Below are 27,670 nucleotides of genomic sequence, written 5' to 3'. Positions count from 1 at the left end.
TAAGTTACCACCTCATGTTATAGAGCCCTGCTTCGTAATTTTGATATAGGACAGTTGTCATTTTGACGTAGATATACATTATATCCCTATTGCTATATTAAAAATGTCACGGAAGATAATGTAGAGTGGAATAAAATTTATCGGCTGATACACAGTGCATTGTTGAAATGCAGTGTGAATCCAAAGTCATGGTTGGAATCTAAGCCTTAGGCACACTGTAGCCTCTGAAGCAGGCTTTTTTGCCACTGTTGCCTGTACTGTTGTCAGGCTTTGAGAGCCTCAGTAGCACTCTTTAGTCCTTTTTAGATTGTGTCCTCCTTTGATCTGGAAACAACTTGAGGCAGACTTACTAACCTCTGCAAGCAACCAGCATAAACACTTTTGACCATTAGATTATGATGATGAACTTAAAAACTCTCTTGAAACCATATTGGTCAAAAAAAGTGCTGTTGTGCCTCTGACTGTTCAGAGGTAACTTGTATAGACCTTTTTGTGCTATCCCACATGAAATAGTAGATGATGATAACCTTTTTAATATGCACCTTGCATTAAACAGTCTGAGTCACTGACTAGAAGTTCCTGTCCTCCTACAACTGGAGATTACTGAGACTGACATTAAATAATCACACAATCAATAAAACATAGATCTAAAAATAAAAGCTGAAGAACCTTGGGTGTTCCAGCTGCAAGGCACAGGCTATGATTTTGTGAGTCAACTGCCACAACTGTTGTTATAGATGAACTTACTGTTCACCAGTAAGTGCCTGGCATGAAAAACACTGCCATTCCATCCGAGAATTTAAAATCTAGATGCTAAGTGAAGTCTAAATAATGGAATGTTTGTCACTACTTTTACCTTTAACATAATGGTCTCCACTTGACCCCCGCACAGTTGAAGAGATGTTTGTATAGCAAGTTGATGCACTACAGTCAGTCACTACAGTGGGCTGACAAAGAATGGTATCTATTGTTCTGATTAGTGTAATTCACATACTTCATGCCTTCTCTGAATCCTGGGCTAGCTACTTTGACTTAGAAGCAGTGCTCTTTCCATTTCCTGCCCTCTCTTTTTTAGGTCATGTCTGTACAGCATGATGCTACTTTAATATGAAACACTTCATAAAATGTTCTCTTTGGTTTTGGCACACAGAAAATCAGCTTGGAGAAGGAGAGTAGTATATCAGTAATATGTCTTATATGTCTGTCCAATATCCCCTGATGTACTTTGCAACAGTGAAAATCAGCTTCACAAGACTAGTGCTGTAATACACCTGATTACCAAAGCCAGCTTAGATGTCACTTGAGTATCTCTGTGGTTATTGAGGGCAGAGCTGCAAAGCAGTGAAAGATCCTCTCTTTTCATACTCTCCCAACTTTCTGTAAAATGAAAGTCTTGTCCCACATGATTAACCAGGTGATCTATTGTTCATATACAAAATTGAAAACAACTCACGTCTTGAAGATCAGCTATTCCAAACTTTGTCCAAACATAACACCACTTCAGTGAACTACACTGCCAAGCACAAGACGTCCCTGTTTTAGCTCAACAAAGAGGCAAGGCAGCGCAGAGAGCGTTTACATCCTGTATCCAAAACATAATCTGCAGTTTGAGGATGTACCTTACAATGGGGATGTACTTTTATAGGCAAAATCCGTGCGTAGATTAATTTTCCCCATTATATTGCGAAAACAGGCGATATCATAGGTGTCTCTATAGCATGAGCAGCAAATGTAGTTGAAATTTGGTTGGGCTTCATGCATAACAACGTACAATTGGATGATAGAGGACTTGATTGCATCTAAATTTAGATGTTAAAGCACAATAGTTAAGTGCTTTACTAAAGCTGATTCAGAATTAACTGATGCCATCAAATTACCTTATTATTATTAAATAAAAACCTGTGTATCTTTTTTGCTTGTGTTTTGTGTTTTTTTTTTTTTAAATGCATTTAGGTACTGTTGCTGAGCATATTGAAAGAATCTATAGAAGAGCTGGCAGCAAAAAGCTCTGGTTTGTATGCATATATCATGTTGCTTTTGTTTTACACCAATATTTTTTTCCTAATGTGTTCATAGAAGGTAAAACCGGATCCTTATGCACTTAAAGGTGGGAAGAAAAAAGACAGCTTTACTGACAAAATTGTGTTGGTTCATTGCAGCTGAAGATCTGGTCTGTAGTGCTTTAAAAAAATTAAGAAGTATTTTCTTACTGTTACCTTTTAAAATATAAAGAGTAATAAGCTGGTTTTGCTATGACTGCTATTGCTAATGTACAGTTCTTGTTAAATTCAAATAATAAGAATACTAATATTCTTACTTCTTCCAGGGCATGATAAAATATTATCAATAGCTTTCTGTAGCAATGCTGGTGATCAAATATAAATCAATTCAGTTGATACACTTGCAGTTTGTTGCCCCAAAATAATTCGCTTTAAGCCTATTGTCACAATAACTTTAAGAGGTTTCAACAAGTAGGTTGGTATTTACATGTTGTTATTAATTTCTTTGCCCTGAAGCTCACTAGAAATTTCATTTCTTTTTATTGAAGAAATGAGTTGAGCCTGTCCTGAATTCTCTTCTCTCACTCTGTTAACTATTCCTAACAGATGAGGCTGTAAATATAAAAACTATTTTTCATTTTTCATTTTAGTCTGTTCATACAGTAAAATGGGCCTTTGCCAATAATAAGGTAGAACCAGAATACCTAGGTGGTATTTTTTGTGAAGAATAAAAATCAAAATTATTTTTAGAAAAAAATATGTAAACTGTTTTTCATTTCTCTTCCATGATTGCCATGTGACATACATTATAGGTTGGTGTTGCGCTACAGTGCTGCATTTGCACAGAAATTTTCTTCTTCTATAACCCCACATATTACTACTTTACTGGTACATGGGAAACAGGTAAAGTGGCTAGAAGTCTGAAATGGACCTCCGTGAGATTTTTTTTTTTTTTTTTTTGCTTAATTGCATTTTGATAGTATCGGCTAATGCATTTTTTAAATGCTTTGCTCTTGATCTTAAGAAGTGCGTAGCAGTTTTCACAGGAATCAACATCAACTGTTTGAATTTTTTACTAACACTATAGAATATTACAACTCGTTCATTATCTCTGTGGATAAATGATTCTTAGCAGCCCCAAAGCCTGTGCTAGAAAAGCTCAAATACAGATCTGTTAGGTTTGTATTTTGTCAGAAAATTATTATCAAAAGTATTTATATCTTTAACCATCAACTGGATATATGAAAAAAAATTTTCCTAGACGTTACAGCTAGTTTTTAACCTAGCAGTTTAAACAAGTCGCTCTTTTCATACTACACATGTGAAATACTACCTCAGCATGGAAAACCAGTCTTGGTGTTACATGTTGTACTTCCTCTTGCAAAATCTTTCTAACTCTTCTTTAAATAGACTTTATAGTGCAAAATGATGAAAATGTCATAAAAGAGAAGCTGGCATCTCTTACGTGTCTGTTTTCAAGATGATACGGAGAAAAGAACGACAAGCTTTTTGTGGAGCTGGTAGTTTAATGAGTTCAAACTAAATTTATTTTTGATCCATTAACCTGTATCTAGACTAAAAAATGGAAATCCATGGAGGATTACATGAAATCTGATCCGAATTCCACTTTATAAATAATGTATGTATGTATTGAATTAGTTTTGAGACCTCTGCTGTGGCAGACTCCAAACATATATGAATTCATTAAACTAGCTTTTGATATGCAGTGGGATTGCTCTGTTTTCTGCCCTCAGGTCTGTTGTGCGCTTCGCAGCAAGTCTTTTAGGTAAACTAGTGGACAGCCTTGCACCATCTATTACTAATGTTTTAGTTCAGGGCAAGCAGGTAAGTTTTTACTCCTCAGAAATGTATTAAGGAATGATAACAGAGAAACTAAATAAATTGGCTTTTTAATTTTGAAGGCCTCTGCTTCTTTTAAAAGTATCCAATGGCTTAAAAAATCCTTACTGAGGAAGAAAAATCCAGAGAAAATAAAGATATATTTAATACTTGCATATACGATGGGGTAATAAATTTATTTAATAAGAAAACAATACTGAAATGACAGGTCAGTGTCTAGATAAGAAGGGAAAAGGCTTGATTTACCTAACTCCTTAGATTTTATATAGATGCCCCCTTATTTCACGGAAGTTGATGGAGTCAAGTAATAAAGCTTCTTTTTAAGACTAGTGAAGATGTAGCCACTCTCTCTGTAACTGAGCATAAGACAATGGATGGGTGGCAATGGAGCAAAAAGTCTTGTAGGATTTTAGTTTTCTGTTAAATTTTAATCATGAGTGTTTCTTCCTTTCCTAAGGACTTTTTTTTTTTAATCCCAGCACAATAATTTAAATTAAGTTCATGAAGAGCTGTTTCCAAATAACAGTGATTGAATATTATGTATTCTTGTATTAAACTATGTATTGTGTATACTTACCTCTATGAAATACTATTATGACAGGTTTATCATTGTCTTACTCCAGACTCAGATCTGGGTATGTGCTTCTAGCGCTACACAGCTATAGGGGAAGCTGCACCTACATGCAGCATGATTTGTAGCTGTTTATTTTCAACTCTTTAACCTAACTTGTCTTCATTGATCCCTTTATAATAATGATCTTTATTATAGAGGAAAATCTAGTGTTGCTGTGTTTTTACTGACAGTAGATTAAAAGCAAATCAGAATTTTAACGAAATTCCTTTTATTTGGTTAAACAATCCAGTACCAGCAATATATTTTCTTAAAATGAAGGCTGTAACTTTTAGGATGCTATTAGAAATAAGAAAACAAAACTATGAATTTAATTTTGAATTTTAAGTGAGCTCCACAGCTGAAATGTCAGAAATGGAAGACTATCTAAATGTAGTGTACAGTCATGATTATACAGCCAGTTTTGAAACCAAAGCAGTGGTCTTGTATTTTTATTTTCTTTTGGAAAAATATATTCCATATTTACTGGGGTCTTTAGTGAATTTTGTTGTTTTAATAGCATCCAACTTAGCAGTGTTCACAAGTCTCAGTCATTGACGTAAAATTATTTTTGTATTATGAAATTTTAACAAGAGAAGCAGAGTTCATGTAGTTTCATTTCTGAATTGCTTCTGTGGTGTTTTTATTCCCGTCCATATCTTCTGAATTGTTTTCAATATACTGTAGGTGACACTTGGAGCTTTTGGCCAAGAGGAAGAAGTTATTTCTAATCCCTTATCCCCAGGAGTGATTAAGAACATCATCTATGAAAAATGTCATTTGCAAGATGAAAGAGAAGCCGTAGTTCAGCAGGAACTTGTCATACATATTGGCTGGATCATCTCAAATTCACCTGAACTTTTCAGTGGCATGCTGAAGATACGGATTGGGTATCTATTGTTCTTACTACTAGTATTGCAGGGGAACATACATACTTCAACAGAGATTGTTGCTACATTGCAAAAATGCTTTATGTAAGATGATGCAGCAAAACTTGTATACTTCAATTCTACATTTCTAGGAAGCCTGCTTTAAATTAGTGTGCCAAAAACAGCGACACAACTGATCTCAAATTTGCCAGTCAACAGTGTAAAGTGGAGGAAGGGCAGTCCTTTTAATAGCCCATTTGAAGCTTTCCTACAGCTAATACAGTAAACTATAGGATTTTCCAAAGCTTGATCCCTATCACATTCGAGCTTTAAAACCAAAACCAGTGTAGTGGGTTAGATGCATTCTGTACAGCAAATGAGCAGCAGCAAGTATGCTGCCTCCAGGTCACCCTGGCCTGCCGGCAGCCAACAGGCAGAATGTTCTGCCTGGCTCACGTAGTGGCCAAGGAGGCAGGGGCCAGCTGGTCAGCCAGACTGTGTGTAGCTCTGGCATAGACACGTGAGTCTCCATTAGCAGTGCAGTGGGTTGAAGGGGTTCTGTTTTAGATTGTAACTGGCCTCATATCCTTACCTGAAATAATAAAGTAAGCACTTAAGTGTATTAGTGATGCTCCTGAGACAGTTTCCTACATGGCAGCAGACACAGAACACACTGGGTGCCATCCAGTTTCCCAGTTGCAGAGTGGATACGAAGTCTGCTCACAGTTTGCTCTCTGTGCATGGGCAGCAAGGCAATCTCTACAGAAATCTTTTTATCAAGCAGTAGGTACAGGTGTAGTTGTGCATGCTTAAGGCTGGTAACTAGCATGAATTTCGTTACCGGTAAACATGTGATGTGGACATAGAGTCCTAGAAGCATAATGAATCAAACCAAACCAAACGCTGGTTCTTCCTTTAGTGTCCCACAGGTAATGTAGATGCACACAGGGTGTGCTGCTGCCTGCTCACCTATTGGGCAGGTTAGAGGGACATGGCCGGAGGCGAGGGATGTGCTGTACTGGCAGGGAGGGAAGAATCAAGAGGTAGAGAGGACAGTAAGAGCTTTTACTGTCTGAGACTTTGAGGACTTGAGGAAGAAGGAGAGAAAAGTGTAGTCTAGGATTAAGGCTCCTATATGAGGCCTTTAAAAGCTTTTTGCTCACTTGAGCAGTCAGTCACCTATGTCACATAGGTTTGGGGAAAATCGGTGAAGGGTAAAGACTGCATAAATGTAATAATCTAGGAAAGATGCAGCATGAATTTGATTCCCTTCTGAAACCACACAATTCTCCTCCAGGTCAACATGCTTCTAGTTGCATTCTCTTGTTTCTAATAAGTGCGCAGCTCACAATATAGCCTTGTCTAAACCAGTCTTAAAAATCTGGCAATCATGAGCAACAAATCCCTTGGAAACGGTGTTTCAAGGTGCTTAAACTATTTCTTTTCAGAGTTTCAGCACAATGATCTGCCTAAAAAGATAGCTTATTCTTTTAGAGTGCTGTCTGTAATGGAGACTTTGGGTAATAAAAGCTTCTGCAGTTCAAAAGTATTTACCATTACGGCTGTTCCTAAAATATTTTGAGGCACCAAGGTATACTTCTGATACTTGGTGAATATGTATATCTGATATCTGGCATAACAAAGACATTGTTCAAGAGCAGTTCTCTACATAAAAATATTTAAGTGCCATGGTAAAAAAAACCCTGATTTGTCTTATAAGGTTGCTAAAAATGTCTTCCCGTTCTTCAAAGAAACCCAAAAACACACACACACACACCCCCCAGCTGAAAAGTAGCCCTGTTACAGACACACACAACACTTCCTGACTGTTCATCAGCTACATAGTTGTCCAATTCTATACTAAACAGGTTAGGTTAAGTTATACATAACTTAGGAACCACAAACCTGAATCAAGTTTAAAACATCACTTACCTACTGGATTGTTATATTTAGGTCTTTGATAAGGTGACCTAAAAACAGTCTGTACTGGAGTGTTATATTCCATGGTATCTGCATTTACATTGCTATCTACAGAAATTAATTATTTTTTCACATTTAGGAAGAGAAAGATGCATTTGAATAAGTACTACTTTGAAGAGGCCAGGTGCTGACTGAGATTTACAGAATTAGTAAGCATGCTTTAAAATTAGAACTTAAGTGTTCCTTCTTCCATATTTTTTTCATAGAGAAAATACAGCATTTCAGCACTGGAGGTAGATACCAGCAGTCTTTTTTCTAGCACACAAGATTCATGCTTCTACTTTAGCAGTACATTCCAGTCATCATAAACCCAAAAACTTTTCAAATCACCTGTATTACATTTAACTGCAAGGACATCTATCCTTTTGCACTTAAATACCTTTTCTGTACCCTCTACAGATCCATGTTACTCCTTTTTCCTCCCTTTTCTCATTCTCTATAGCTAATCCTTTTTGCAATTTTTTTTTTCTTTCTTCCAAGGTTAATGCTAGAGATTCAATTTCCTTTATTTCAGTGTTATCGCCCACTCCAGTGAGCAAAATTAACCTTCTTGCGGAAACACCATTCCAGTTTGATAATGATTTGATTTAGTGTCTTGTTATTGATTTGTTTTGAGGGTTTCATGTTAAAATAGATCAAGTTCCTGACAGCCCTATTACTGTAAAAACCTCCAACCAACTGACTTCTACCCACCTTTTATCAGTGGAGAGTTTGGTAGGAGGTCCACTCTCAACTTTGCTATGTTTTGTGGGCCACTGCAAAGAGAAAATACCGGTGAATACTTCCTCGCAGATACATTTGAGTCATCAGTGAAAAAAGAACTGATTCCTAAGCCAGTTCTATTTGTTGATCTTAGTAACAAGAGGACACTATTCACCCACTAAAGTAAATAAAAGTAGCGTGTTCTGGATAATGTAATATGTCCACATTGCCTAATAGTCTCTTGTATCTTGCACCTTCAATGAATGGTTCTAGAAACCTCAAATTTAAAGCAACGCTGAATCAGCTGGCCTGACATCTCAGAATTCTGTGTAGTTACCGAGAATCCTTCAGAAAAGATTGTGACTTGACTTACATAAAGAAAAAGTATTCTGTACCTTGTAGGCTAAATAATTAAATGCCTGTGCAATGTGGCTGTACTGGTAAGAAGGTAACTCTCAGGAATACTCTGCGTTTTCTGATAAACAGAGCAAGGGTCTTTGATGTAACCCAGACTTGATCAGGTGTTATATGATGGACTGTTTGAAGAAAAACTAGTTAAATTTCTTTTCCCTTTTGATCGTAATAACTACTTGAACTGAAGCAACATAGATGGTAAGAGACTGAGCTGCATGCTGTTATCTTGCTTCAGATGTATCTATACATTATTTCATCTTTGATACTATATTAGAGGCTGTAGCACTGTTTTTATATAATGTGCAGAATAAAATTCAGCATTTTCCTTCAGTAATTTGCAAAGTTCTGCCTCTCTGATACCTAAGGCTGAAAAACCTTCACTGTTGCCATATTTTAATTTAATCAGATCTTTTCAAGAGAGTAGCAAAAGAAAGAAAAGTGTGAAGACTGCAAAAAGGAATTTCAAAGGCTAAAACTATAAGTAAGCCCTGAAGACTTTTTAAATGTAAAATCATATGATTTTTACGGTTTTTTAAAAACTCATCAGCGAAATGCATATACTGTCAGAGCATAATTTTGAGTAGGAATTTTAACATCAAAAGGCAGGTAAATGTTTGTCTTAATGAACATGGGACATAGGGGAATATGCATCTTCCCTATGAAAAGCATGCTTCACAACCTGTTTCTTAAAATCTATGGATTATCCCTCTCAGTTTGTATCATACTGCAAACAAACACAAAATCTGAGTAAATTCCACAATACAGTAAGAGTGGTAGAGTATTTGTTTAATGTTTTATTCATGTCATGACAGCCAAATAGCAGGATCATGTGGAATTCTTATGATTCTTAGACTAATTTTCATCTTTGGAAACTTCGTATTTAATTAATAGATGTATTCTTCCCTTTACTTCAGATGGATTATCCATGCTATGAAGTATGAGTTGAAAATCCGTGCTGGGGATATGCCAGCCAAGGACTTATACCAGATGTCCCCTAGTGAAGTGAAGCAGCTTCTGCTGGATATTCTTCAACCACAGCCGCAGGGGAGGTAATGAGATGTGTGGGTCTGTAGCACCTGTTTTCATTCATAGTAGGCTGTTAAGTAGTCTTCATTTCTGAACTACTTTGTATACACCTGAAATCACCAGACATCTGCAATCAGTAATATACTTATTTAACAAAAGGTAGCAAAAATGCACTTTTTCATTCTTTCACCTTTGTCCAGGTTCTACAATTGTTTCTTTTATATTGCATCTTCCCTTTTCAGCTTTATCTTTGTGAAAGTCTTACTTCATAGTAGTAATCTCTATACTTTGGCAGTAATACAAAGCGTTACATTGTGGGGAAAGGAGCCAAAAATTACTCAATGCCATCTACTTAAGTAACTTATAAGAACGGTCTGTCTGTTCTTCAGTGTCCTCTTTCTTCTAGCTTATTCTATGAATTAAGAACAGATGTTGTCTGGAATTTTCAGGAGAAACTGGTGCTGCCTGAAACTTGTAATCTTTTCTCCAAGCTGTAACTGGCTGCCAAAAAGAGTATTCATTGTGATGCAACGTGTACAAGACAGAAGATAAAATTCCAATATTTCCAATTAACTGTTTTGATAAGAGTAAAGTCAAAAGTCGTCCTGTAGGTTTTACTTCTAGTTAAGTTAGATTAAATTTTGGCACATAATACTGCTGATCATTTCTGTAGTCCTTGAATGATGGCCTTTGCTCTCAGCAAAGAGGAAATATACCACCCATCATACTACTTATGTTCCTGCTTAATTCAGAACACATTCTGGTTTTTTCCTCATCTACAGTGCCTGAGAAACAAGCTCTCTCTTATCTAATTTGTGTGATGTAGAATCTCTCAGTCCAACTGACTATGCACTTTGTTTCTCCCACGTGCTTTTCACTGTATTGGTTGGGGTTATTAATGCTTGCTGTTTAGTTGCTGTCTCTACTCATGTTGATGTTGCCATTATTCATGTAAAACCTTAGCAGAACAACCCTAGGTTTCTCTTTGCAGCATTTTCCATTAAATATTATGCTATTTAGGAAACAATTTGGTCAATCACAGTAAGCAATTTGAGCACCATCCTTCATTAGACATCTTGGCTGAGTTGTCACAGTGCCTTCTGCTTTTGATTCCTTTAACATACGATAGCTGGGTCAGCAAAGAGCAGTCTGGTTGATTTTCTGAGGATGAAGATTCTTTTTTGGGGGTTATCTGAGTACAAAAGCTAGCCAGCATGTCCTTCAAAACTTCCTGTCTTTTAACTCTTCCTGTACAGTATTACGAGCTCATTTTTCCTTACCCATTAGTGAATTGTTTTAAAAAGTTCTTTTCCTGACAGGAAATACAGAGCACTGTCTCCTTATATTTTCTTTCTGTGACAGTTTTTCCTACTGTTGTGATTTTTAGAAAAAATGTCTGCTACTGTGATACAATATTTCACTGCCAATTAATTTGTCATACGTGAAGGGCTAGTGGTGTATTTACCTCCCTAACAGTCTCTCCACAACTAACCTCTCTCCAAGTTTTCATGAAAGGTAAAAGTTCTGCTATTTTCCTACCTCTTACACTGGGCTCCAGGATATTATACCATATATATGTATATATCTCTATATCTCGCCAACAGAGTGCAGACTTCCACTGACACGCTTTTTGACCTATTTATGTAGGTTACGAGACTGCAAACAGCCTTTTTAAAATGAAGCATTGTTCTTTTAATGGTCCAAGCAGTTATAAAACTCATTTTTCTCATACAGTTTACAGGACTCTCTTCCTTACCATAGTAATTTAGATACGTCAGAGTATTTTTGACATCTTCAAATGCTTCTTTCTTTGAAATCAACCTTTTATTTCTATTACAATTTGTCTTTTTGTTTTTATGAATGTTTTCTTGGCCTAGTCCAAGGACAGAGTTGTACAGAGAATGAGATGGAACTGTCATAGAAGGCACAAGTGTTTGGCAGTGAAGTGTTTTATTGAGAAGTGAGTTATGAGACTTTTTTTTTTTTAATTTGTCATGTTAATCCAATACAGTTATACATGAAAAAAACCACTGCATATTGGCTTGATCATGGCAGTGGTAATTAGAAGTCAATAGTAAGTCACTGACAGCTATTGTATCACAAGTGCTTTAAACCCTTAACTTTAAATATCTCCTTTGTTTTCATAAAGCATATCCCAGTTACCTAGAGCTCAAACCTGTTCAGAAGATGCATCACTTACTGATATTTTTTCTCTTTTTTTAAAAAATACTTAAAAAACACCACAACCACACTGTTTGCTTGGTCATCTTAGTGTAGCTCCCAACTACACTAGAAACTGAAGTGTGAGAACACACATGGAGTTGTCAGAAGTAGAGTTCTCCTCTCTGGTCAGATCTCAGAAGGAATTCTCACCATTTCTCCAGTATTTAAGGTTTTTCAGTGTAAGAGCTTTTTGTTATTTCATCACACTGGCATCTACATAAACAAGTAATTTTACTGACAAGTAATTTTATTGTGAACATTCAAGCTAAGCTAGCAATACAAATGGAGGGAAAACTAAAAAACCAAAAATGTTAGTGCTGAATTTCATTTGAGCTAGGCTACAAAAGTTCTGCAGAACAACAAAGATCGCAAAGTTGCCCAGGGCATTTCCCCCTGTTTTTTTTTTTCTTTCTCTTTTCAAACAGCCTACCAGAACCAGGTCTTTGAAATACAGAAAGCCATGTAGCCAAGCCAATTTAAATGTAGTTTTCCTAAAAAAACCCCAAACAAATCCATAATGGTAAATAATATGTAATAATACTGTATTGATTCCTGAGTTGCAGATATCCAGATATTTAGGTATAGAAACTTTCCACCTTTCCTTTCCTGAATAAGGTGCATCCTTGATGTACTTGGTCCCTCTTATTAAGGTTCTAAAAGAGCTGTTTGTGACCTGAGAAGACATGGAACATTTTTTTTAAAACCCCTTTTGGAGGAATATTGAACTAAGCCACAAAAGTATTAGTTGCTTTTCATCAGAGCTTTGCTTCCTAGGGGAGCTTTCACTACTATCTTACCATGTAAAAAGAGATTTTCTACTTAAAATTTAAAAACCAACTAAAGACCGTAACTTTTAGGAAGACTCTTCTGTCAAATATGTGCAATATTGCTACACGAGATTTAATTGTGTACTGTGAATCCACCAATTAAAATCACATGCATGACTGCCACTTCTTAAAATTGGTGTCTCAAACGTTTTGGCTAAAGCCCCATTACTGTAGTAATACTGAGAAGTTAAAATATGAAAATTGAATTCCAGACTTCATCTGTGTAAGTGAAAAAAAAAAAAGGCAGAGACAGTATGCTTCTGAAGGCAAACAAAATTTGTAATTTATGGAGAATGTAACTCAATTTGTTCAAAGTTCTAATTTAACAAAACGACTCGAGGATTTTCTGGATTTACAGGCCACTTGTTTTTCTGCACATTGTCATAAAAGAACCTACCTTCAGCAATCCTGCTGAAATGCATTTTTCTAACCTGGTATTTGAATTGGAATGATAGGTGTTTCTAATCCATCATCTATTACATTTTGTATTTTATAGATGCAGAATTTCATTGAGCTGTGTTTATATAATGAATTGTTTTGCCTGTTGTAGTATGATAAAACAAATTTTAATGTTATAGTTAATACTGATTTTTTTCATTGTGTATAAATTTGGCTGTCATAGGTACCACACAGTGACTTCTGTATGTTTTAGTTTATGGTGACTTAGATTGATTAGACATGATGAATTCAGCCTACTACTGTTACTGTACTAGATAGATTTCACAGTTAATTCTTTTTCTCCAGTTACTTAAAGCACAAATACACACATAAGAATAACATTCTAACTTCTATATGCTGAGCATCTTGATTTTGTTTGCTTTAGAGTGTAACTTACCAGAAAGCACAACATATACTGCATATGCATCATGAATATGTATTTGATGTCACCGCTTACCTTACTGGCTTGCACCACAGAACAGGGCTTGGTTCTACATCTGTAACAGTTTTTTCCTTCAAGTTCTCAATTTTCTCTGTCCACAGAGGCTGGCTGAACAGAAGACAGATAGATGGTTGTCTCAATCGAACTCCTGCTGGATTCTATGATCGGGTGTGGCAGATCTTAGAAAGAACTCCTAATGGTTTAATAGTGGCAGGGAAATTTCTACCACAGGTAAAACCAGCAGAGATGCTCAGTTATTTCTGCTCTACCTGACTATTAATGGTGAATTACTTTATCACTAATGTCTATTTTATGCCATAATGTACTACTTAGGCTAATTTGTTCCTGGTACGATTTTTTTTCTAAAAAAAGTATTTTCAAGTTTTCTTTTTGGTTCTGAGTAAAATACAATTAGAATAAAATGGAAGTCAGTTATTGCTACTAAAACACATTTATAAAAGCATAAGTCTAGAAGACCCTTTCCAAGTCTGGGACTCTGAAATCTGCTCCCTTTTTTGATCCTCAGTAGTCGTATTTCTTAGTTGAGTATTATTTATTCTACAAACATGTAGTCTCTACCTGGGGGTGGTTTTGATTTAATGCAAATCATCTTTGAGTAAAAGTATTATTTGTTTTTCAGCAACCAACTTTATCGGATATGACGATGTATGAAATGAATTTTTCCCTTCTAGTTGAAGATATGCTGCAAAATATTGACCAGCCGGAATATAGACAAATTATTGTAGAGGTCTGTGGCCTACAATAAATGAAATTTTATAATGTACATGAGTATGTTACAGCTTAAAAGAAGATAAGTAACCAAGGCTCAAATATTTGAAGAAAGAGCATTTTAAATATGAACACTTGCTTCAGTGGTTTCTCCATAGATTTTGTATGATTAAACAGGTGCCCGTTAACATGTTCACAATATACTAAGTTCTTGATGCTCTTCCCCTTTAGCAAATAGATAAGCGTTAATGACAGTGCCAATACAATTAGGTCACAGGAGGTGAAAACTACTAAGAATAATTCCAAAGTAGCTTTCCTTCAAAGTCCGTAGCCCATGCCTTTTCCTAACAATTTTCTAGATCTAGGGAAAAACTGCTCTAAAATATCAGTTTGCCCTGTGCTAGATTCTTCCTTCCTATTTTGCTGAGGTTGTCCAGTAAGTTGCTTTATGCTACTGGATCAACTAACTCCCAGTTTCCTTATGTTCCCATACCTAACAGTAAAGCAAGAGGCTGTTTAAACTCCTTCCCCACCCCTGCACATAATGTATACTTTTTGAACAGATCAGGAGCATCTGTACCATTGGTAACTGACAGCTGTGCTGTCAGCAGCATTCATTGTGAGTTCCCAAGTATATGCCTCTGGCACTTGTGAATTATTCCTCCACAGTAAAATCAAATCCATCTCAATTCTGGCTAACAACTAATGGTCATGCTGCTTGCTGGAACATCCCCAATTTTTACTAAAAGATAACACAATTATCAAAACCCAAGATGACCAAAAGAGACTCTTAATACCTACTTGTAGCTATTATGACAGGTCACTCATGTTCACCTTCCTTTTTTAAACCTCCTTCAAATATAAGGAAGGTAAATTCTCTTGAACCGAGACGTTCTATTGGTGTCTATTGATTTTGGTTTTTATAAACTTTGTCCTAGTATGATTATACCATATGTGATTATGCCTCAGAACATCAAATGCTGAGGTTCAGCGTTCGCTGGTTTTCATCCTCTCCAGATGCTGAGCACCAGCATTTGGGCAGCCACAGAGTGAACTGAGTAATCTGGAAAATAACTTCCCTGGCAAAGTTAGATGTTAATGTCAATCATTTATGCAATGCCCTTTACTAGGTAGTCACCAGAAATGTTAATCTTTCATAAAAACCTGCTTTTTCAGTGATTTTTTTTTTTTTAATCAAAGTCAGAATTCTATTATCTGTGCACTATTACATGTGCCATTAGTAAATGGCTTCCTGCTTGAAAGAGGCATATGTTAATAATTATTAACAGTGCTTTTATATAACCTGAATTTTAAAAAAAATCAAATTTAAAGTCTTACAGTCTTTTTCTGCATTCTAGTTGTTGATGGTTGTATCTGTTATTTTGGAGAGAAATCCTGAGCTAGAGTTCCAGGACAAAGTGGACTTGGACAAAGTGGTGCAGGAAGCATTTCATGACTTTCAGAAAGATCACAGCAGTCCAAAGGGAGATGAAAAACAAGTGAGTAAAATATTACTGTCTTACAGAATTTATCTTTCTTACTGAAGTTAGTTATAAATGTTAACTCTGTGTGATTCTGAATTATTTTTTATTCTTAGATCATAGAATGGTTTGAGTTGAAAGGAACCTTAAAGATCATCCAGTTCCAACTCCCTGCCATGGGCAGGGACACCTTCCACTAGACCAGGTGCTCAAAGCCCCGTCCAACCTGGCCTTGAACACTGCCAGGGAGGGGGCAACCACAGCTTCTCTGGGCAACCTGTGCCAGTGTCTCACCACCCTCACAGGAAAGAATTTCTTCCTTGCATCTCATCTAAATCTGCTCTCTTTCAGTTTAAAACCGTTACCCCTCATCCTATCCCTGCACCCCCTGATCAAGAGTCCCTCCCCACCTTTCCTGTAGCCCCCTCTAAGTACTGGGAGGCCGCTCTAAGGTCTCCCTGGAGCCTACTCCAGGCTGAACACCCCCAACTCTCTCAGCCTGCCCTCACAGGGGAGGTGCTCCAGCCCCTGATCATCTTTGTGGCCTCCTCTGGACCCGCTCCAACAGGTCCATGTCCTTCTTCCAGGAACCTCCTGGATTGCTTATGCCCTGCTGTGTTGCCCCTCCAACAGATGTTGGAGTGGTTGAAGTCCCCCATGAGGACCAGGGCTTGTGACCATGGGGCTGCTCCTATCTGTCTATAGAGGGCCCCATCCACTGGTCGGGTGGCCTGTAGCAGACCCCCACTATAATGTCTCCTGTCCCTGCCTTCCCTTTAATCCCTACCCATAAGCTCTCAGTCAGCCCCTCATCCATACCCAGGCGGAGCTCCATGCACCCCAGCTGGTCATTGACTAGAGGGTGACCCCCCACCTCCTTGTCTCTCCTGCCTGTCCTTCCTAAAGAGCCTGTACCCTTCTATTCTAACACTCCAGTTACAGGAGCCATCCCACCATGTCTCCATGATGCCAGTAAGATCAATGATGCCACTCCAATTGTTGATAGGAGTTCAGAATTGAACACTAATATTAAATTAATATACCCAAGTACTGCATAAGTCTGCAAAGAGCCTATAAGCAGAAATAAAAGATGTGCACTTACTTTATTGTTGAATTGTGAATTCAAACTGGTATGGTAAGGAGAACACTCACAGTGTTACATAGTTCTGAAATGAGAGTCTGAGAAAAGCTGAAATAGTTATAATACTCATTAAAGGGGAAAGAATTAATTAGGGGGGACCCTAGAACAGAGAAGAGTTAAGTATAACAAAAAAATGAACAAAAAACTAACGCTCAGCAAAGGAGTGTGAACTTAAGATCTTTTGTACACAGATGCTAAGAAAAATTAAGTAACCAAAGAACTCATATTAACAATACTAATGTAGGAACTTTAAATGCAAAACTGCTCTTAGCTACTGATTTTTGTGCTACAGTTGCATTCATGACCCTAGCAAGCTTTTAATCTCTAAGGCTTAAAATCCAAATGAAACTTGATCATTAAGTACCTTTTAAGATATACCTCACTAGGATTTTAGGTTTTATGCTTTAAGGACTTCTAAATATTTGGTGCCTCAAATCTTTGAAATTCTGTAGTAACGGCAACTGGTTGAAAGAGGAAGAATGAGTAAAGCAGTGGGACACGTCCCTGTGCTACTGAGGATGATCTTCCTTGCTCTGTCTGGCATTTATTGTACACAAGGTATTTGGAGATATCTGTGCTAGCTCTGAATAATCTATTGATTCATAACATACTGATACACAACAGCACTTCCTGTTGCTGAATTAGCTCCTTTAAAAGATGAGGAAGGATGTGCTCCTTAAGAATTCTTTCAAAAGTTTCAAGGTTCACTCTTTTGCCACTACATTTTGTAATAAGATTTGAAAGCAAGCCAGATATCCAGCCTTAGCAACATATCACCTTGCACAATACCTTTGTTTCTAAAAGGACACAATTTTCTTGAAATTATAATTCTTTTGGCCTGCCCATTTTGGAGGGTAATGACTGTGGTTGCAGCTACAGCAAAATCAGACTTACCATCCACACAAATGGCTATGAAGTGCCAGCTCTGCACAGTATCTTGAATATGCTACTGAATTCTGTGACAAGCTGGAAATCCCCAATGGCTATAAGAAAGAAAAATTCCATGCAAAATTCAGTTTTCACTAGTGCTGCCCTAGCCTCCATTGAAGTAATGGATTTTTTTCCAAGCCCAAATCTACTTAGAGTGGTGCCTTTTTGTCTTTTAGAAAGAAATCTCAATTTATAGTTGTGAATATGTTGTTGGAAATTCCAACTTCTTACATTAAAATTTTCTGGAACCTGACTCTCCCATATTCCCAGGTGCATGCTGCCCACTGGCAGTTAACTGTAGCCTGCTTAGGACTGTTCTGATGATATTCCGTCTCAAGTTTTCCTAACAAACATGGCTTAAAGAACTCCTGATTCACCTGAACTACGCTCTTCTACTAAACTGACTTGCAAATATTTTGATCTTTGTTAATTCCCTGTTAATGTGTAATAAATATCAAAAGTATTTACTCCAGTAATTTCAAACACACCCATAAACTACAGAAGTCTAATATTTTCACCATGCAATTTCTGCCCTTGGTTTAATAAAAGTAACCAATTTCCTGAATTAAAGTGTTGAACCTTTATTATAGCAGCCGATATATAATTTGAGAATAAGCAGATGTTTTAGCATCATTAACTGTGCAAAACAGGTGTTCAGTGAAGGATACCTATTTTGTTGATCTGATTAATGAATTAGTTCATGTGCTACCTGTGGTTTGGTTCTTGGATGTAAAAAAAATTTCTTATTCTTCCAAATAAATCTTTAGTCAGTATCTCTACATGTACACCTAAGGACCTGGCTCACAATCCTACTGTGGTGGCACAGTAGTTACAGCATAGTAGTCATCCAGCTACATGTTTTAAGAGAGCAGTTGTTCCCTGACACTTTATACATTTAAAAAACTATTAAGTAGGTGGTATCTGTACAGGACTTGAAAATTCAATAAAGAAATATATGCAATGCATTTTAGTAATCTGTTTTCCACATGTTCAGGTAAGTATATATGGGAGATTTCTGAAAATTGAGCAGAATTATAGAGTCTGAAAAACACATTTGCATTTAACGTATTTGTGATGTTCCTCTTGTTCGCCTGTGTTTGGCTGCTTTACATAATCACCACTAAAGGAAACATCTTTTCCCTCTCCTGCAGGATGACATGACTGCGTTCTACAACACTCACCCAGCTGGAAAAAAGGGAACGTGCAGCTACTTGAGTAAGGCTGTGATCACTTTATTGCTGGAAGGGGAAATGAAACCAAGCAATGATGATCCTTGTACCATTAGCTAAAGCTTGAAGCACAACATAGGAATTGTTGCTTTATTTAGTGTTCTGTGTATTTTTCATGCATATATTATAATACTGTTTTGAAGAGTAACCCTGGCTAGTAATACAAATGCACACTATCCTTTGCTGAAAGAAGTGCCATTAAAGATACTAAGTGCCACCTAAGTTTTTCCTTTCTCAACTATGCAGCATGAAACTCTGAGCACATGAAGTTAGTCATATGATATTTGATTAAGTTGAATGGGATTGTACTTATGATCTTAAATTTAACATAGTAACTTCAAGAGAAATGCAGTATGAGATTTTGTCTTTATACCCCTATTTATTTATAATTACAAACAAGTTTATTGTAAATTCTAAATGAAATACAAAAAATACCATAATTAACATGAATACCAATCAGTGTGGAAATATGAAAATTGGATTTTTTTTTATTATTCTACACTCACACAAATTGGAGTGAAAATTCAGTAGTTATTCTTTAAAGTTTTTCTGTATCAGTTCAATTGATAGCATACATTTAGGGTTTTTTTAATTTACCAGTTGATAACTTGATATGCAGGTTTCATCCTAAGACAGCAACTTTTTATCTCTAGCAATAAATATCACTGCAGTTTTGCAATTTTGTTTAAACATCTGTAAGTTAACAAGGGAAACATACGCTAAGAAGGTAAAAGTTTGTTTAATAAAAGGTCAAACAAGCTGTATTTAAAATTTACATTAGTGAAGAAAAAGCTTTGTATTACATAAACTATCAATGCATTAAAGAATTCAAGATACACTTATTTATCTCCTAAATGTGTGAAATCACTGTATACTATATGCTTTATTTTAGTGAAAGTAATAAAAAGCAAATGCTTGTAAAAAAACCTGTCAATAAAAATAATTTTAAGTTACGTGCAGACTCCTGTTGACTTTAGTGGCTACTTGAACTGCCTTGAGTGGATCATTAAAGTGCCTCTTTTAGCAGCACAAAATATACTAAAGCTTTAGAACTGGTCCTCAGACATTTTGATAATTAAATTAATAGTGACCAGCTACAACTCAACTGTCAATAAATTGTTGCCATATTGATATCAAAGGCAGGTAGTTTTAACTTAGAGATAGAGGGCAAAACTAGTGGAAGAAGTGATGGAGTGAGTCTGGGCACAAGAGGAGTATTTATTTGAACACGCCTAAGCGGGGGTTAGTGCTTCCCTGATTTGCAGAGCTTCCCCAGAAATCACAGAATCAATCCTTCTCAAACCAAGTGGTAGAAGAACATGTTGTTGAAGGAGGATGCTAAACCATTAACAAATCTTTGTCAAATGATGTGAAGAATGAGTAAGGTTGGAAAAGCTAATTTGGGACTAATAGAGTAGTGATCCTACTGCTCTTCCTTGCTGTAATACATTCATCATTCAAAGAAGAGTGGAGGGGGGCAGGGGGGACAGGGAAGAAAAATCCAGAGGAAACACACCTAGTTACTCACCATTCGGTACATTATTGTAGTGTGTTGGTACATTTAATAGTAGAACATTGCCTGAGGGGCTACAGCATTGCTCTAGCTCCAGCAAGAAGGCCACAATTAAACAGCAGACTCAGTTCACAGCAGTTGTAAACACTGAATGAGCCACTAGTTTGAACAGCAGTCCAACATATCCTCGAATTTTTTACTTCATTACTGCCTTAGGAGTTACCAACTACATTGAATTCCACTTGCTGCTTTTTTTTTTTTCCTTATTGCTTACAGACCGACAGCTGGTCATGGATCAGTGATTACATAGGTAGCAAGCATGTCTATTTATTTCTAGGGTTTTTAAAAATACTCTTTAAAATTGATGTATCTGTTGCCATACAAACACAGAACATAACTCTTGTCTACAAACTGTAAATCCTATTGAAAGGAAACAATCCTTTAAACACCAAATCTACAGCTTACTTCAGGAGCACTGGCATTTTGCTAGACAGTAACACAGTTGTTTGCTTTTGCAATTACTTGTGATTTAAAATGTAACTGCACATGAATTCCTAAAATAACAGGATAGCAGTTTTGCATTTTTTACATCACTTACCACTTCTTACTTCTTCTCTTTAGCTCTTACTCCTTTAGTACCTCTCGTTACTAGTAGGCCTCAAGTTTGCTGATCTTGGCCTGAACTGTGTAGCTGCAAATGAATGAAAACTCCAGTCAACACTTTTCCTTATACACAGTTGGAATGAAAATCCATGCAAACTATTTCTTTTTTACTTTATAGTGTTGGATACATGGTTTATGCAAGTGTGATTGTGGCAGTTTTTCAGCTTCTACAAAATAAGGATAAGTACCTAGATTAGAAGATGAAGATAGCAAAATCCAGCAGAGTCTGTAGTCTCTGAAAAAGGTTCTCATGTCTGGAAGGACAACACCGTTAATTTTTCTCTTCTCTTCCTGAAGCAGGGCCAAGAAAGGAGCTTGATACAAATGGCTCTTACATAGCATGCCTACTAAATCATAGTTATAAAAGACAGCACAACTTTTGGAAAAGAAACTAAAATTTCTACTAAAGAACATTTTTACTACATTATGAAATGTTTGAAATCACAGAGGAAAGAGAAACCTTGGTGAGTAGCAGAAAATAAATGGTAAATCAGTTTTTGAACAGCTATTGTTCAGGTAATGTGTGGTTAATATTTAACAACTTGGGCCCTATTTCTTCAAAAACATTCTGCCTCAAGAGAACAAGTAAAGAGGTGCATTTGAGGTTGCAGATTAATAACCAGAGGTGCAACAATCCATACAGTCCCCTGTGTACTTACAAGAGCTACTGGCAATAGAGTTGCTCCAGCCATTAGAGAACTAAGTCCCAAAGGGCTCAGTATTGGTTCACACCATTCAGTTCCCTTATTAGACACTTTCACAGTGTTCCAAAACCTGAAAAACCATTCTGCTTACTAGAGGAAGTAGGATCCATTCAAACACTGCGAAAACAATAGTTGAAACAGTTTAAAGCTATTGAGTAAACGTAGGTTGTTTTTAAACACTATTTTTTTCCAGGTTGCTTTATCAGATACTCTTGAGAGTAAGATCAAATGATTTCAGCTAAGCATACCACAGAAAAAAAATTCCATTTTCCTCTGCTATTAGAGCAGAAATACCAACTTGCAGTGGCAACTCCTGATGTAAATACACATAACCCACCCCCCTCTCCAACCCCAAACTCAATCACCTTTGATTTTGCCAAAACCATCATCTTCACACTGTGGATTACTGTGACAGTTGATAGGTGTCATGTTCACAGTGCATCAGCCATTTCAAACTGCTCTAGTCCTCAAGAGAATTCAGAAGGTAAGAAGGTGATGCAATTCAAAGCTGACTTTCTTGTCGTTTTTGCTGTTAGCTTTGTTGCTTTCCTGCATATGAATTTTCATTCTTCTTTTGCCTACATATCAGTTTGTGCAACTTACACGAAACTGATACAGAAAAGAAACAGAACCAGATTAATAATAAATCAATATCTGAGAAACCTTCGTTATTTGCTAATCTGCAACAGCAGAAAATGTAGTAAGAGATCCTGATTTGAAACGGCTTTTGTTGGGTCAGTCCTGGAGCATGTAACATGATGCTATCAAAACACTGATAAGTTGAGGCATTTTTCTGAATAACATTTTGTCATCAAGGTCTGTTAGCATGCAGTGTATTTGATAACAGCAAGTTTAGGTTTAGTATGATAATACCATTAGATAGCTACCATTCTGCTTTTGTAATTTAGATCTCATATTTTTTGTTTTCACTGCTATTAAAAATACTTTCTTAAACCTTATACATGGAGTTCATGCCATGGAAACTCCTCAAGCAATCATCAGTGTTCATGATCAGTGTCATTTTATATTTCTGTACCTCCTACAGTTTTCAAGAAAGTCTACCTGCTTGACCAACAGCATTTTTGAGACTTAAAATTAACCTTCTGTAAAATGCTTTTCAGCTACTGGGACAACAACAAAACAAAGTCAGTCTTTGTATGCTAGTTTGCAAGAGGAAAAAACAAATGTACCAAAAGAAGTGGGCGCAGTGGGGCAGTCAGATGCTTAAAATATAAATTAAGAAAATAGAGAAGTGCAATTAATTCCACTGAAGCCTGTGTATCTCATCCCAAAATCAATCAAGAAAATGGCTTGATTGGATTTTTAGATAATTATGATCTACAAAACCCCTGCCAAACATATTCTCTTCTCCAGAAGTGTAACAGTCTTTTAAACTAATGAACTAAGCCTTGCAGCATGGAAAGAGAAAATTAAATAAGCAGGAAAGACAGCCTATGGTCTGCCATAAACACAAAATGCAAGTGTTGTGAAACACTGCTGTGAGCTCAAAGGTAATGTGCTTGATTAGATACACTGTTCATACCTACTTCTGATCCTTTCACACTCAAATACGAAAGAAGTCATGGGTTGCGTGTGTGAATATGGGGAGAAGGTAAGAGGGAAACACAGCTGGGGTCTTAACTAGAGGGAACATAAAGGATTTCCCCTCAGTGTTGTGGTCTTGTGTTTTTGTGGGTGTTTGTGTTGTGGGAATGAAAAAAATGTTGTATTCTTTTAATTTATCTATGTAGCACTCTGACATTAGGAACTATAAACGATAGGTGTTTTTTCCACCTGAGCATGCTTTTCCTTTTGCACACTAGCAAGAGCTGGAACAAAAACAAATGTAGAAACATCAGATATAAGGAATGTAAAAATCTACTTGTGGTGGGTCTTTCCTGAATCAGACAGACTCTCCTGAAAGGTTTGCAAGAGTTCCTTATGTAAACATTCTGTAAAAGTGCATGCTTCTCACAAGCGAAAGGAAAGAGGGACAGAACAACTTCCCTTGTCTTCACCCGTATACATACTGGATAAATTTTGATCTGATCTGAAAAAAAATAACAATGAAGTCTCTTATTTCATAAAATAACAACTCTCTAAGGCAAAAAAGATGCTATTTGGAATAATGTTTCCTGCCAGTGCCAGACAGGAAGGGTTGAGCTCACCTAAGCCTGATCCCTATGGGCAAGTGGCATGAAGCTTAGAAAGCCCTTACAGAATGCCACTAGTTAGTGGTTTTAGTGATGATGTTGTGGCCAAATAGAGAGGCAAAAGGGTGACATCACACATAGGAAAAAAAGAATAAAATTTATAGGAACCATTTCTTACTCAACTTTCAAATTAGTGAAACAATCAAAAGAAAGAGGCCTGGAGGCTCTATGCCTAGGCACATCAAGAAATGCACTCAGGTGCAAGTGTGTATAGGAAGAGAGGACATCATATTGTTTTACATCTGTACAAGACCACAGACCTAAAACTTGCATATCACTCCATCCAGGTGGGAAACATGTAACTTACTAAGAAACAACTCCCAGGAAAATTATTGATTAAAAACACCCCCAAAAACCACTTTCTACCACATCACTGAAGAGTGATGAATAATGCATGTGTGTCCACTGTGGGTTATGTTCCAGAAACTAAAACATACAGTCTAATTCCACTTTGAACTGGAATGGGACTATAGGTTAAACTGTATCTTTTTTGACATTGTTGCCTAAGGTGGATACAAGCATCTCAAGCTCCTGGTTTGCTTATTGAAGGCTCCCATATCATTAAGCAGTCTCTGCAGCAGGACTGTCAGTTAGCTGCGCCAGTAGAACTGAAATTACTGGTATTGCTCGTGTATGAGTCATCTGGCTGCACTTCAGACTCTCACAGGAGATGACTAATCTGACTCATAGGCAAGCAAACCCCACAATTTTCTGTGTTCCACTGATGGACAGTATATATTTAATTACCTATGCTACACAGTTCAACTTGCATTTCCTGAAGATAAATCATGCTGCAAAATTTATAAAGGAAACATTAACAATGTGCTTAGAGAAGATTTTAGCACATTCTCTTAACCTACAGTGTTTGCATGTATCTGTTCTATAATCTACAATAAGTAATAAAAACAAACCAGAAAGAAAATGTTGAGAGAGGTTCTCATATTCTTGGAAGCTATCTAACATTGCTGGCTAGGACATAAAGGCATGCAAGTAAGAAGAAACAAAACTGTCTTTCAACAATGCACAAAAAGGGATCCTGAAGGTCTTCATGCAATGCCTCCAGATTGACCTAGCTAACTAAATCCAAAATGCTTTTTTTTGTGAACAAGTGTCTTTCCCCATTACATTGTTTTCTTCTCAGTACTAGGGACCTCAGGGGTTTAAATACAAGGGAAATGATTAAGTACTTGCTGTGATTTAGTCTTCTGGTGATCCCCATTCTCAAAGGGCGTATGAGGTCTGAGTGTAAAACAAGAGAAAGGAGATGGATAGAGAGCGCCAGGCAGAGGAACACAGGAACAGTATGGTGTCAAGTGCCCGAGCATGACTGCTGGAATCCCTGCAAGCACCAGACACAGGAAAATCAAATTTAAAAACTGCTTCCCGGCCTCCTTACTATCTCAGAGCACATCTAGAGGATATGGTGATAAAAATATCAATGAACAGTCTCACCTCATCATCATTTGTGCTCCCACCACTGTTATCAGCCAGCAGAACTGCACTGGAGGTCTTTGGATGACAAAGGCCTAAATGGGTAGCAGCAACATCCCAAACATAACAAAAATCTTCTAAAGTTGGAGCCTGGAAGATAATATAGACCTGTCTTTTAATCTTAATACTATTATGACAAATGACTAGTGTGCTCCTGGGAACAAATGGCCTCTTATCTCCACAGTCTTTTGTCTTTTTTTTTTTTTTTTTTTTTTAAAGCTTACTAAATTTAAGGTTTTTATAAAATAAAAAGACTTCAGCCTTATGCCTGTTCCATTTGCTATCAGTACTATAGCGTCTGCTGAAATCAATTATAGCATGGTACAAGTTCTGTGGGATTTATTCAGATTCCCAGAGTCGCATCCAAGAACAACATTAAACTTAACCAATCTAATGAGAGCTATACAAAACACCAGTAATGGGGATTCACACTGAGTAGAGAGAATGAAAGTTTTCTGGCAAAAAGTCAGTGAATCACTAACAGAACAATTGGCTCTTTGTATTCCAGAGACTGACAAAATAGGGGATTTACTAAAACTAGTGATTTTCATCTCAAAGGTCTCATCACAAAACTAATGAAACCACAGCTGTTACAAAGCTGTTCTAAAAATCAACACATTCCAGAGGATGAGACAAACCTTCAATTCTACCTGTGAATACTCTACAACAAATGTTTGAGTTTGCATTCATAAATTCTTAGTCTCAGCATCACAGTGGTCATTCAAGAATCATTTGTTTATGAAGTGTTAAAAACACATAACAAACAGCTGTTGAAGCTTCTCTTAGCTCAACTGTCCTTGTAAAACATTAAACACTTAGTAGAAAGATTAATTAGAGATATGGTTGGCATGTGAAAGTACTGAATTACCTACACTTTCCCCAGGTTAAGTATTTATCTTTTCTGTGACTTAACTGTTTTCATAGTGCTTTCTTATTTGTAGGTCACATTGTATTAATATACAAATAGAGATACATTATTACATTTGACTGTATAAGTAGTCTACTATATACATTAAGGACTCAAATTTCATTTTTACAAATTTATTTTAAAGTTGATGATGTTCACTGGTCTGCTCGATGTTCTACTCCAGATTTGCTTTGGCTTATAGTATTTATTCCCCAACACTGGCAATGTCAACACAACTGATGTTTTTTGCTTGTCCCTACACTCCACAATCCTTTTAGTATATATACACTAGACATTTCTGTACCAATGAGAAATGAAGGAAATACTCAGAAATGGGAGTAACAAAAATTAAAATTAGTAGTGAATGTGTTATTTTTGCTTTTTTGGTGACTCTTTTTGAAAGGAAGGCAAGTATTAAGTGATCAAAATAATCTTCTACTTAGTGTTAGACTTACTATTACTGAAACCCATTTTAAATGCCATGTGCCTCCTGCACCTGAAAAATTAAGAGTATTTCTAGGAATACTTCCAATGTCACTTTCCAGGGGAATTATACGTTTCACATGAGCCCAATGCCATTCATGGGAATCATTCAAATTTTATGGCTTTTATATGAGGCATTGAAGTAAGAGTCAGAGAAACCAACAGTATTTTCAAGAAACCAATTTTGATATTTCTCCATCTTCTCCTTTATCTAAGTTTGCTTTGCAGCAAAATTTCAGCTGAGTAGCTTCAGAGTTTACACGTATTTTGCATTAATGAATTCATTTTTTCATTCTACACGCAGACAAGAGGCAGAGCCATCATAATTATGGACAAGATTGACTATTAGAAGAAAGTCCCCTAGAGCAATTGAATAGCACTCTACTCTCTAAATCAAACGAGCAGCTATTAACATCAGTTGTATACAGCTCAGAATGTGGTGCTACTGCTGCCTTGGCAAATTCCCTAGGAGTCAGACAATTTCAACTTACCTTGTTAACTAATTTTAAAAAGGCAAATCTTCTTCAAATATGAAGCCTTTAGTCACAATGTGGAGGGTAAAAAAAAAAAAAAAGGAAAGATAAATTTAGGGGAGAACAAGATATAAGTGACAGCCTTTTTATCACACAAAACAAATGTCAATAACTAAACCCAGAAATTATCATTCAAAATAATTTATTTTAAAGCTATAATTAGATGAAAGTTTGGCTATGAAAAACTAAAGATAACATGAAAATGCAAAATATGTCTAGCTAGATTTAATGCAGTCATTCCCAGATAAGCACATTTTTGCTT

General features: G+C 36.6%; 1 protein-coding gene and 1 long non-coding RNA gene across 6 annotated transcripts in view; one reads left to right on the top strand and one right to left on the bottom strand.

Moving 5' to 3' along the window:
• The window catches only part of PHKB (phosphorylase kinase regulatory subunit beta), an 85,991-nt gene extending 66,137 nt beyond the window's left edge, over window positions 1-19,854 (top strand). For 4 of the 5 annotated variants that reach the window (XM_074881270.1, XM_074881269.1, XM_074881267.1 and 1 more), the window contains 8 exons: window positions 1,954-2,011; window positions 3,755-3,845; window positions 5,158-5,360; window positions 9,350-9,484; window positions 13,493-13,622; window positions 14,032-14,139; window positions 15,479-15,619; window positions 18,824-19,854. In XM_074881270.1, coding sequence (XP_074737371.1) covers window positions 1,954-2,011; window positions 3,755-3,845; window positions 5,158-5,360; window positions 9,350-9,484; window positions 13,493-13,622; window positions 14,032-14,139; window positions 15,479-15,619; window positions 18,824-18,961 — 1,004 coding nt within the window. In that variant the 3' untranslated portion in view covers window positions 18,962-19,854. Of the gene's footprint in view, window positions 1-1,953; window positions 2,012-2,812; window positions 2,904-3,754; window positions 3,846-5,157; window positions 5,361-9,349; window positions 9,485-13,492; window positions 13,623-14,031; window positions 14,140-15,478; window positions 15,620-18,823 lie in introns of all 5 variants that reach the window. The other variant, XM_074881268.1, reaches the window with a different exon arrangement.
• Window positions 19,855-22,216: 2,362 nt separating this feature from the next.
• Window positions 22,217-25,648, bottom strand: LOC141949026 (uncharacterized). Its single transcript, XR_012630630.1, has 3 exons — window positions 25,447-25,648; window positions 25,182-25,333; window positions 22,217-22,390 (listed from the first exon to the last, which is right to left on the bottom strand). It is a non-coding gene; the product is annotated as an uncharacterized LOC141949026 (long non-coding RNA).
• Between the last annotated feature and the right edge of the window lie 2,022 nt (window positions 25,649-27,670).

The sequence above is a fragment of the Strix uralensis genome, chromosome 12 (genome assembly GCF_047716275.1).
Source record: "Strix uralensis isolate ZFMK-TIS-50842 chromosome 12, bStrUra1, whole genome shotgun sequence".
Taxonomy (NCBI): domain Eukaryota; kingdom Metazoa; phylum Chordata; class Aves; order Strigiformes; family Strigidae; genus Strix; species Strix uralensis.
The sequence above is the reverse complement of the archived record's forward strand: the minus strand, read 5'-3'. Positions and strand labels throughout refer to the sequence as shown.